Source organism: Marmota monax, unplaced genomic scaffold (assembly GCF_021218885.2).
Source record: "Marmota monax isolate L192 unplaced genomic scaffold, Marmota_monax_Labrador192_F-V1.1 WCK01_AAM20220418_F8-fsc00061, whole genome shotgun sequence".
NCBI classification, from domain to species: domain Eukaryota; kingdom Metazoa; phylum Chordata; class Mammalia; order Rodentia; family Sciuridae; genus Marmota; species Marmota monax.
Window position 1 is genome coordinate 19,599,178 of NW_026695230.1, and position 12,490 is coordinate 19,611,667.

At 49.7% G+C, this 12,490-nt stretch overlaps 1 protein-coding gene across 1 annotated transcript in view; it reads left to right on the plus strand.

Moving 5' to 3' along the window:
- Dchs1 (dachsous cadherin-related 1) overlaps positions 1-12,490 on the plus strand; it is a 33,852-nt gene that overhangs the window by 17,010 nt on the left and 4,352 nt on the right. Inside the window, exons 3-17 of the mRNA XM_046438048.2 lie at positions 3,985-4,173; positions 4,267-4,498; positions 4,627-4,863; positions 5,163-6,188; positions 6,410-6,603; positions 6,887-6,983; positions 7,100-7,257; positions 7,458-8,322; positions 8,416-8,655; positions 8,749-8,874; positions 9,503-9,712; positions 10,616-11,494; positions 11,618-11,731; positions 11,887-12,098; positions 12,188-12,342. Of these exons, the coding sequence (XP_046294004.1) occupies positions 3,985-4,173; positions 4,267-4,498; positions 4,627-4,863; positions 5,163-6,188; positions 6,410-6,603; positions 6,887-6,983; positions 7,100-7,257; positions 7,458-8,322; positions 8,416-8,655; positions 8,749-8,874; positions 9,503-9,712; positions 10,616-11,494; positions 11,618-11,731; positions 11,887-12,098; positions 12,188-12,342 (4,934 nt within the window). The remainder of the gene's footprint in view (positions 1-3,984; positions 4,174-4,266; positions 4,499-4,626; positions 4,864-5,162; positions 6,189-6,409; positions 6,604-6,886; positions 6,984-7,099; positions 7,258-7,457; positions 8,323-8,415; positions 8,656-8,748; positions 8,875-9,502; positions 9,713-10,615; positions 11,495-11,617; positions 11,732-11,886; positions 12,099-12,187; positions 12,343-12,490) is intronic.

A 12,490-nucleotide genomic window follows, 5' to 3' on the forward strand; every position in this document is an offset into this window, starting at 1 on the left:
TTAGGCAGGTTCTATCTAGACAGGGAGATAGACCACCAGCTAGTGCTGTAGCAGATGGCATATGATGTTCCCTGGAAGCCCAGAGGCAGGGCTTTGAAGAACTAATGAGATTTTGCCAAATAGATAATGTAGGGTATATGGACAGAGATGCCAATCCTACAGAAAAAAGGACTGATGAATAAACATCATGACATGTTGAGACTTAACAGGTTGTCCTTGACTGTACTGATGAGAAAGAAGTGGGTTGAAATGAAACAAAATAGTAGATGGGGCCAGATCACCATCTTTGGCTTAGGACTCACAGGAAACCAATGAGGGGCTCTGAATAAATCTAATGTCTTTTGGAAATATTGCTTTGGCTGCATCTTAAGTATAGCTGGAGGAGAGAATATTCCTCTTAAAAGACTCATGCTTAAAGTCTGCTGGACCCCTGAGTATCTCCTCAGTGGCTGCTTTTGGCCTAGACTTCCAGGCTAGTGCCAGGACCTGGCTGACCCTTTGGCATCCAGCCAGACTGGATATTTGCCTGCCTGCTGCTGTCTGGCTCCCACCACCCACTCTCCCATGTGTTTACTCTTCCTCTTGGCCAGGACCAATGGGTTATTGCTTCCAAACGTATTCTCTCACCATTAGTTCCTAAAGCAAAAGGGCAACTCTCCGAATGGTTTCCAAGAGTTTTTACTATTAGTAACCATGAAGAAGAGGTACAAATGACTATTGGGGGTTTATAACTATACAAAGTCTTGACGTTTGACTTATTCAATATACATTTATAGAATCTGTACCATATGCCAATCACTGTACTAGAAATGCAGTGTACAGTAATGAACAAATCAATCCTACCCCTCATCTCACATAGATTGTAGTCTAGAGCAGAGATTCATTTGCAAAAAATAGATTATTACAATAAGAAAACCTCCATGGTGGGGATATAGGCAGTATGAGTGTTTCCCAAGGGAAAGAACCCTTAAATGAAGACCTGAAGAATGAATAGGAGTTTATGAGGGGACCAGACAGGGGAAAGGTTCCAACCTAGGTGACATACACATAGAAGTGGGAGAGTCTGACTTGTTCAAGGGGCTACAAGTGGTTCATTATCTCTGGAGTTTAAGATATGAGATGGAAGAGTGCAAAAATGAGATTGTGCAGGTAGGTCAGACAATGAGCAGCCAAACCAAGCAATGTGGGCTTTTTCTAAAGGGAACATTGAAGATTTTTTAGTACACGAGTGAAATGATCATATTTGTTTTCTCAAATGGTAGTCAGTTGTTCATGACTTCGGGTAATTTTGCCCTCAGAAGAGATATTTGGCGATGTCTAGAGACAGAGATTGTCATAGCTGGTGGGATGTTACTGGCGTGTGGGGGATAGGATGCTGTTAACCATCCAATAATGCGCACAACATCCCCAACAATAAAAAATCATCTGGTTTAAAATGTCAGTAGTAGTACCAACATTGAGAAACTCTGTGTAGAGTAGAGGTTGGAGGGTAGGACACCTATGAGAAGGGAATTACAATAGTCCAGGGAGTGTTGACTTAGGCCTAATCAGGACAGTGATAATGGCAATGGGTAGGAATAGACAAATAGTAGAAATGAGGACTTACTGAGTCCCTGGCTGATTGATATACCAGGTGAGGAAAAAGGAAAAACTGATTTCTGGCTTGAGCAACTGTGTAGATGGAAGAGTCATTAGAGCAGGTTTGGAATGATCACGAGTTTAGTTTTGGATATGCTGGATTTAAAGTGGCTGTGGGACATCCAAGTGGGGATGTTGAACAGGCATCTGGATATACACATTTGCAGTTTAGGGTAGTTGTCCAGACCAGAGAGAAAGGATTGATGATGACTGAAGCCAGGCAAGTGAAAGAGAAAACTGAAGAGAGTGTGTAGGATGAGAAAAGGCCAAGGAGCAATTTCAGGGAGCATCAGTATATGACAGCAAGCAGAGTAAGAGGAGATGAAGAAGGAATAGAGGATGGTGAAACAGTGAGAAAAGGAGGAGGAGAATATAGTGTCCAGAAATCAAAGTAGGAAATGCACCTAGAAAGGAGGTCAGGATGGACAGATGCAGTGAGTTAAGAATCTAGTAGGAATTTGAGAGAGTTCACATATAAGGGTCTTTCTTCTTGAAATAGTGCATCTGGTAAAGAGCCAGGGATTGGGTGGAGACAGAGGAGAGGAGTGAGGTTGATTACAGCATTTGGGGCAGCAGGGAGAGGGAGCTGACCAAGGTTGGACTGAGAAGTTGAGCTGAGAACCCACTGAAAAAGGAGATTGTGTTTGCTGTGAAACCTCCAAGCAGGAGCTGTACAGGTCAGGAAATTCACTTCTGCCTTGGTCATTTCCAGTCAATGCCCCTGTGCCTTTGGGGGTCACTTCCTGACAACTTCCCCTGACCACTGTTTATTGCTTTCTTCCTGCTGCGAGTCAGAGGGCAAAGGTCTTTAACAGCTTCTAAAGATGGTGCCACAGCTGTGCTGCTGCCCACAGGGATTGATGCAGGGGGAAGTCTGTCTCCTGGGATATCCGGGCCCACAGCCACAGTTAGAGTAGGAACTGTTTCCAGGGTTCAGCTGTAGCAGGGTCTTAGTGTCTCCAGGAAAGTAAACAATGGCACAGACCACTTCTTTCGGGGCCTGGGCAACAATCAGTAATCCTTGGCCAGCTTTCTCTCTGAGCACATTTTCTGGCTGAGAAAGGGAACGCTCCATCTTCCTTTTGCAGCATATCATGACCCTGAGGTCCTTCTACTCACAAAGAGCACTTTGTCATAGCCTGCAGCAGTCAGCACCAGCTAACTCACTATTGAGGGCCTAATGTGGACCCAGTGTAAAAAAACTTAGTATGAAAGAAGGTTTTGTTACAATGCAGTCTATCAGAATGTCCATTTTCTCAATCAACGAATACACATAGGGCATCTATTGTGTATTTGGCCCTATCATAGGCAAAAGGTGCATGAGCCACACGGATAAATCCATGGAGCAGACCCCATAGTGACATCAGATCTCATTGTGTAATGATCAACTCAATAAAGATTAGACTCATAATTTCAATCTTAATAATTATATGGGTCTGACAGTTCTCCATTCAGGGAGATTAGGACATTTGGTGAGGGTTATTAATTTCTGTGTGAAATTTGAGGTTCCAGCCCTCAGCACTTATCTTTGTAGGTACAGTTGGTCCTTGTTATTTGCAAACTCACTTATTCTCTAAAATATATTTGTAACTCCAAAAATCAATACTTGGAGCCCTTTTGCAGTCATTCTCAGACATAGGCAGAACAATGAAAAATTTGAGTCACCCAATATGCACATGCCCAGCTGAGTTTGAAAAAGTGATGCTTTGCCTTTTGTTTTAGCTCCTATATAAGTTAGACCTCAAAAACACGTCTACTTTTTGATTTCTAATTAATGCTACTTTTTTTTTGTGGTTGTGTGTATGAGAGAGAGAGAGAGAGAGAGAGTGAGAGAGAGTGTGTGTGTTTGCTATTCCAAATGCTCTCTAGGCATAGTGCTGGAGTACTATCTAGTATTCCTAGGCATAAGAAAGCTTTGATGTGCCTTACAGAGAAAATGCATGTGTTAGATAAGTTTATTCAGGCAGGGGCTGGGATTGTGGCTCAGCGGTAGAGCACTCGCCTAGCACATGTGGGGCCCTGGGTTTGATCCTCAGCACCACATAAAACTAAATGAATGGAATAAAGCTATTGTGTCCAACTACAACTAGAAAAGTAAATTTAAAAAAAAAGTTTATTCAGGTATAGTTATAGTGTTAATGGCTGTGAGTTTAATGTTAATAAATTGTCTTTAAACAGAAACACACATCAAACAAGGTTATGTATTGACTATTTAACAAAAGAGTTGTGACCAGAGACTCTCAGGAACCTACCAAGTGGTGAGGTCTGGGCTGGGAACAGGTTTTGGTCCACTTACCTTCTTCTGGCCAAAAAAATGGGGCCTCACTCACCCTATCCTCTCCTCAGGTGACAGCCACCGATGTTGACAGCGGCCCATTTGGCCTCCTCTCCTATTCTTTGGGTGCTGGACTTGTGGCCTCTGGGCCTCCCCCGTTCCGCATTGATGCCCATAGTGGTGATGTGTGCACAACCCGGACCCTGGACCGTGATCAGGGGCCCTCAAGCTTTGACTTCACAGTGACGGCTGTGGATGGGGTGAGTAGGCAGACCTTGGGAAGGGAAAGTGGAGTAGAGCACTCATCAGGGCCAGGCAGGGCCCACCTGACCTATGGTTGCATGTCCCACCAGGGAGGCCTCAAGTCCATGGTATATGTGAAGGTGTTTGTGTCAGATGAGAACGACAACCCACCTCAGTTTTATCCATGGGAGTATGCTGCCAGTCTGAGTGCTCAGAGTACACCAGGCACAGCTGTGCTAAGAGTGCGTGCCCACGACCCTGACCAGGGACCCCATGGGCGACTTTCCTATCACATCTTGGCTGGTAATAGCCCCCCACTTTTTGCCGTGGATGAGCACTCAGGTAAGGATCCTCCCATTACCAGGACCTGGCCCCAGGCTCCTCTCCCCAGTAAATGTTGTATTGCTTTCCCTTCCAAAACACTTCCCTATTCTTTCCCTTATATATCTCTGATTCTATCCCTTCTTTAGGGTTGTTGACAGTAGCCTGGCCTTTGGCCAGACGGGCTAATTCTGTGGTACAACTGGAGATTGGAGCCCAGGATGGAGGTGGCCTACAGGCAGAACCCAGTGCCCGAGTCAACATCAGCATTGTGCCTGGAACCCCCATACCACCAATATTTGAGCAACTACAGTATGTTTTTTCTGTGCCAGAGGATGTGGCACCAGGCACCAGTGTGGGCATAGTCCAGGCACACAACCCACCAGGTATGATTTAGCATTATACGCACTTGGTGCCACATTCAGATATCCCAGTATAGCCCTCTAACACCATCTCAAGGTGCCCTACAGTATCATACTATAGATAGCCCCAATAATAAACACTGTGGAACATGAATACCACCTTAGTGGCAATCAACTTCTCTGCCAGCGCCTGCCTCTCTTCTTAATACTTTGAAAAATATATGTGTGGGTACCACTCAACTCTTCTTGGGATCAGAGTCTGGGAGCTGACTCAACAGGTGCCCCCCTGACCTCTTTCCTGACCCTTCTCTCCTACTCCCTAGGTCGCTTGGGGCCTGTGACCCTTGCCTTATCAGGCGGGGATCCCCGGGGACTCTTCTCCCTAGATTCGGCCTCAGGGCTGTTACAAACACTTCGACCTCTGGACCGGGAGCTTCTGGGACCAGTGTTGGAGCTGGAAGTACGAGCAGGCAGTGGAGTGCCCCCAGCTTTCACAGTAGCTCGGGTACGGGTACTACTGGATGATGTGAATGACAACTCCCCTGCCTTCCCTATACCTGAAGACACGGTATTGCTGCCACCAAACACTGCCCTAGGGACTCCCATCTATACCCTGCGGGCTCTGGATCCTGATTCAGGTGTTAACAGTAGAGTCACCTTTACTTTGCTTGCTGGAGGTGATGGGGCCTTCACAGTGGACCCTACCACAGGTCATGTACGGCTTATAGGACCTCTGGGGCCCCCAGGGGGGCCAGCCCATGAGCTGGAACTCGAGGCCCGGGATGGGGGCTCCCCACCACGCAATAGCCACTTTCGACTTAGGGTGGTGGTACAGGACTTGGGGACCCGTGGTGTGGCTCCCCGATTCGACAGCTCTGTCTACCGTGTGGACCTGCCCTCTGGCACCGCCCCTGGAACACAGGTCTTGCAAGTGCAGGCTCAGGCACCAGATGGGAGCCCTATCACCTATCACCTTGCAGCAGATGCAGCAAGTAGTCCCTTTGGCCTGGAGCCACAGAGTGGGTGGCTGTGGGTACGGGCAACACTGGACCCTGAGACCCAGGAGTTATACACACTGAAGGTAATGGCAGTATCTGGATCCAAAGCTGAGCTGGGGCAACAGACAGGCACAGCCACCGTGAGGGTCAGCATACTCAACCAGAATGATCACAGTCCCCGCTTGTCTGAAGAGCCCACCTTCCTGGCTGTGGCTGAGAACCAGTCCCCAGGGACCAGTGTGGGCCGGGTTTTTGCCACTGACCGAGACTCCGGACCTAATGGACGTCTGACCTACAGCCTGCGACAGCTGTCAGAGGACAGCAAGGCCTTCCGTATCCACCCCCAGACTGGTAAGCACTGGGACTCAAATTCTGAGACTCCTCAGCCTCATCCCCAGACTGATAAACACCCAGAAAGGATCCTCAATTCCCAACCTAGATCCTGGCCATTCAGACCAGGAGTCAGCCTGGAATTTACCTGTAGTCCTCAGGCTACATATCACTATCTCTTACCTGTAGTCCTCAGGCTACATATCACTATCTCATATGTGATCTCCATCCTGCATTCCCAGGAGAAGTGACCACACTCCAAACTCTGGACCGAGAGCAGCAGAGCAGCTACCAGCTCCTGGTGCAGGTGCAGGATGGGGGGAGTCCACCCCGTAGCACCACAGGCACCGTGCACATTGCAGTGCTCGACCTCAATGACAACAGTCCCACCTTCCTGCAGGCTTCAGGGGCTGCTGGTGGGGGCCTCCCTATACAGGTATGTGTAGTGTCAGGACCCTGTCCTGAAGAAGTGTGAGAGGGAGTGGGGTGCTGTCATCATTGTGATTGTACAAATTCTCAATATTGTCACAGCTCTGCCCTCTAGGCCTCCCTCAGATTATACTGCAGCCACATAATCCATAGAACTGTAGGGTAAGAGAGATTGCCTCCTGCAACAGGCATGAGAGCAAAAGAGGGGCTCTGCCTACACACTGGTGAGGGGAACTTGATTCTGAGTTTTCTCAAAAACAGGAAGGAGATAATAAGTTTTGTCTCTGTAGGTTCCAGACCGAGTGCCTCCAGGAACACTTGTAACAACTCTGCAGGCCAAGGATCCCGATGAGGGGGAGAATGGGACCATCTTGTACACCCTAACTGGTATGGGGTGGGGTGGGGTGGGGTGGGGTAAAGGGAGTTGATGGGTGATGACATATGCTCATGGTCTACCCAGCTCTGAGCCCCAAACCCTCATTCTTGCTCTGCCTTGTCTCCAGGTCCTGGCTCAGAGCTCTTCTCTCTACACCCTCACTCAGGGGAGCTGCTCACTGCAGCATCCCTGATCCGAGCAGAACGGCCCCACTATGTGTTAACGTTGACTGCTCATGACCAAGGCAGCCCTCCTCGGAGTGCCAGCCTCCAACTGCTTGTGCAGGTATGGCTGCCCTTCCCTACTATCTACCGGCTTCCCCATATCTGCTCTGTGGGCCCCTCTTCGGTAGTTCTAGCTTCTTGGGGGTCCTTGGGCCCTCTTGTAAAGCTATTCTAACCATCCTAACCTACTACCAAGGAGCCAGTGCAGACTTTCTTTAATATGAGCCCTTCTGATTCCATCTCCCCTCTGTTACACAACAGGTGCTTTCCTCTGTTCGTGTTGCCGAGCTGCCCCCGGATCTTGCAGAGCCTGACCCAACAGTGCCAGTGCCTGTGGTGCTGACGGTGACGGCGGCTGAGGGGCTTCTGCCGGGATCCCTGTTGGGCTCAGTGGCGCCCTCAGAGTCAGCCGGTGTAGGCGCGCTCACCTACACGCTGGTAGGCGGCGCCGATCCTGAGGGCACGTTCGCGTTGGATGCTGCCTCGGGATGTTTGTACCTGGCGCGGCCTTTGGACTTCGAGGCGGGCCCAGCTTGGCGTGCGCTCACGGTGCGCGCGGAGGGGCCGGGAGGCGCGGGCGCGCGGCTGCTGAGAGTGCAGGTGCGCGTGCAGGACGAGAACGAACACGCCCCCGCCTTTGCGCGCGATCCTTTGGCTTTGGCGCTGCCGGAGAACCCAGAGCCCGGGGCGGCGCTGTACACTTTCCGCGCATCCGACGCCGACGGCCCGGGCCCCAACAGCGAAGTGCGCTACCGCCTGCTACGTCAGGAGCCGCCAGTGCCGCCTCTTCGCCTGGATGCGCGCACCGGAGCGCTCACCGCTCCGCGCGGCCTGGACCGGGAGACCACACCTGCGATGCTACTGCTGGTAGAGGCCACCGACCGGCCAACCAACGCCAGCCGCCGCCGAGCAGCGCGCGTTTCTGCGCGCGTCTTTGTCACAGATGAAAATGACAACGCTCCAGTCTTCGCTTCGCCCTCACGTGTGCGCCTACCAGAGGATCAGCCTCCCGGACCCGCAGCACTACATGTGGTAGCCAGGGATCCAGACCTAGGAGAGGCCGCACGCGTATCCTATCACCTGGCAGCTGGTGGGGATGGCCACTTCCGGCTACACTCCAGCACTGGTGAGAGTTGTGCCTAGGGGGTGAGGACGAGAAGGGTTCTAGTGTGGAGGGAATGTTGAGGTTGCTACCAAACCTGTCTTATTGCCTACCTAGGAGCGCTGTCTGTGGTACGACCTCTCGACCGGGAGCAGCGAGCTGAGCACATTCTGACTGTGGTGGCCTCAGATCACGGCTCCCCCCCACGCTCCTCCACTCAGCTCTTGACTGTCAGTGTCGTTGATGTCAACGATGAGGCACCTATTTTTGAGCAGCAGGAGTACAGCGTTCTCTTGCGTGAGAATAGCCCTGCTGGCACATCTCTGCTAACTCTGCGAGCAACCGACCCTGATCTAGGTAAGAACTGGGTTGATGAATTGTGAGAGGGATGGACTCAGGGAATGAAGAGTATATTTACCCTCTGATCGCCCTCCATGCTGCCCTCCTTAGGGGCCAATGGCCAAGTGACTTATGGAGGCATTTCTGGTGAAAGCTTCTCTCTGGACCCAAACACTGGCGTGCTCACTACCCTTCGGGCCCTGGATCGAGAGGAGCAGGAGGAGATCAACCTGACAGGTACACTTTAACAGGACCCCAAGAGCCAGAGGTGCTGTAAACATGGACAAAACCCCCAAAGTACTTTAGAGATTTCTGTGTTACAGCACAGCTTGTTATAGTTTGGGACTTTTCTGAGGAGTCCGGAGTTAGGAAGTTTACATGGTAAACTGACTACTAGGCTGTCATCACTGTGATCATACAAATTCTCAAATGCATATTGTCACAGCTCTGCCTTCTAGGCCTCCCTCAAATTATACTGCAGCCATTTAACAGCTTGAAGCATATTGATATTGAGTATCAGAGTGGTCAGGTGACTTGCTTAAGCTAACATATCTTGGAAATGGCAGGACTGGAACTTGAGTCTGGATCTTTCAATACCTCAGTGTCTTTTCTGTCACAGCACCATTAATTCAAGATACATCTTGTATGTACCAAACTTGGGAGGTGGGAAGGAAAAGAACATATTCTTACACATGTATGCTATGCATGTATATATGTGGGCCTAGTGTGTATATAGAAATAGATGATTTCTGGTTTTTGTGTGTAATTTATGTGTGTATTGGTAAACATGTATGAACACTGTGTGGTATTGATTTCACCACAGGATGGGGGCAGACTAGACCTCATTAATTTTGCTTGCCCACAGTATATGCTCGGGATAGGGGTTCGCCCCCTCTGTTAACTCATGTCACAGTGAGAGTGGCTGTAGAGGATGAGAATGACCATGCTCCAACCTTTGGGAATGTCCACCTGTACTTGGAAATACCTGAGGGCCAAGACCCCCAGACTCTTACCATGCTGAGGGCCTCCGACCCAGATGTAGGAGCCAATGGGCAGCTGCAGTACCGGATCCTTGGTGAGAATTATCCTATATGCACTAACTCAGCATTCACTAGCCTGATTCTTGCTCCTTGCTAGCCACTGACAGTTTCAGTCAGTTTTTCTGTGTCTCCTTTCTCCTCTATGTCTCCCACTTTTTCTTTCATGCTTATATCAGTGTATCTGGGTATCTCTATGCCTTTCTAGCTCTTTAGCTCCCTTTTGTCTCTGTGTTTATCTTTCTATTTGTGTCTTATAACAGTGGTTCTCAAGTTTTTGGTCCCAGGAATTAACTTTTGAGAACCTTAAAGGATTTTTATGTGGATCATATCAATATTTATTGTGTTAGATATTAAAACTTACACAATTTTTAAGTATGCTTGAGAAAAAAGCCACTGAAGTGTACTGTTTGCTGTATTTCTGCAAAGGCACAATGAAATGTTATGATTTTAAAATAGCAATTTGTTGGACAATGATGAAGTTGCAGAGGTTATAGGTAGAACTGAAGGTAGCCATATAAACTGAATCTCTAAAAATACACATATTCATGCCCTAAACTTTCTCCCTATTCTATAAATTATGTACAACAATACATAAGCACACATTTCATTAACCAAGTGATAATGTCATTATGCCATGTAGCATCTGTAGACTCCTGTATATCTGTGAGATGAGAATGAAAAAGGCATGTAATGTTTATGAAAGTAGTTTGACCTTATGTATATGAAGGAGCCTCAGGGGATTCCTAGGAATTCCCAAACCACACTGTAGTGATGACAACTGCTTGATAGTATCTTGCTTTACTGTTTTTATTTCTGATCTTTGTCTTTCTCCCATCCCATTTCCAACCCCTGTATTTCCTTCTGCTGTTGCTTATAAACCACCACCATCCCCATGAAATGAGACATGCATGATTGTGTGTATATACCCTTCTCTGCAGATGGGGACCCATCAGGAGCCTTTACCCTAGATGTTGCCTCTGGGGAATTTGGCACCTTGAGGCCACTAGACCGGGAGGTGGAGCCAGTGTTCCAGCTGCGGATAGAGGCCCGGGATGGAGGCCAGCCAGCTCTCAGTGCCACTCTACTTGTGACAGTAACAGTGCTGGATGCCAATGACCATGCCCCAGCCTTTCCTGTGCCTGCCTACTCTGTAGAGGTGCCTGAAGATGCACCTGCAGGGACCCTGTTGCTGCAACTACAGGCTCATGACCCTGATGCTGGGGCCAATGGTCATGTGACCTACTACCTGGGTTCAGGTACAGCAGGAGCTTTCCTGCTGGAGCCCACTTCTGGGGAACTTCGCACAGCCACAGCCCTGGACAGAGAACACTGTCCCAGCTATGCCTTTTCTGTGAGTGCAGTGGATGGTGCAGCTGCTGGGCCCTTGAGCACAACAGTGCCTATCACCATCACAGTGCGTGATGTCAATGATCATGCACCCACTTTCCCCACTAGCCCTCTGCGTCTGCGCCTACCTCGCCCAGGCCCTAGCTTCAATACTCCAATTCTGCCTCTGGCCACACTACGAGCTGAAGATCGTGATGCTGGTGCCAATGCCTCCATTCTGTACCGGCTGTCAGGCACACCGCCTCCTGGCACTACTGTGGACTCTTACACTGGTGAAATCCGGGTAGCCCGTTCTCTTGCATCTCTGAGTCCCCAAGATCGTGTCCTCTTCATTGTGGCTACTGACCTTGGTCGTCCAGCTCGCTCTGCCACTGGTGTGGTCATTATTGGACTGCAGGGGGAGTCTGAGCGTGGACCCCGCTTTCCCCGGGCTAGTAGTGAAGCTACACTTCGTGAGAATGCACCCATAGGTAGGTCCCTAGCCATGTGTCCCAGATTTGTATCCTTGGATGGTTTACTCATTGAAAATGTCTCCCAAACCTCCCTAGTACTCACAGTCCAACTGATACTATCCTCTCTCATCCTCTCTACAGGGACTCCTATTATCTCCCCCAAGGCTGTCCATGCAGGGGGCTCAAACGGACCCATCACCTATAGTATTCTCAGTGGGAATGAGAAAGGAATATTCTCTATCCAGCCTAGTACAGGTAAGAAGGGGAGCAAGGGCTCTAAGGGAACAGGCTCCTGAGAAATAGGTTCTTTGGGCCAGAGAAGGCTTTAATGTGAAAGGAGTTGCCCTGGATTAAGGGTGAGGCTCCAGGCAAGGAAAGTGGCTGTGACTGATGCAGTTTCCTCCCAACAGGAGCCATCACAGTTCGCTCAGCAGAAGGCCTGGACTTTGAGACAAACCCACGACTGCGATTAGTCCTACAGGCAGAGAGTGGAGGAGCCTTTGCCTTCTCTGTGCTGACCCTGACCCTTCAAGATGCCAATGACAATGCTCCCCGTTTCCTGAGGCCCCACTATGTGGCTTTCCTGCCAGAGTCCCGGCCTTTGGAGGGGCCCTTGCTGCAGGTGTGGAGAGTGATAGGAAGTTAGGGGGCAAGGGTTGGTCAGATTTGTTTGTGGCCAAGCCAGTGCCAGCAACCTCCTACACTCACCAGGTGGAGGCAGATGATCTGGATCAAGGCTCTGGAGGACAGATCTCCTATAGTCTGGCTGCATCCCAGCCAGCACGCGGTTTATTCCATGTAGACCCAGCCACAGGCACTATTACTACCACAGCCATCCTGGACCGTGAGATCTGGGCTGAAGCACGGTAAGGCCTGGTCCCTATGGACCCAAGACCCCATCCTAGGTCTGTCTAGTTTCCAACTCCTGCCTTGAATCCCTCTCTGTCCCTAGGCCACCCCATGAATTCCCCCAGAACCCAGCTCTTTCCTGAGTTCTCCTAGCCCTTTGCAGGG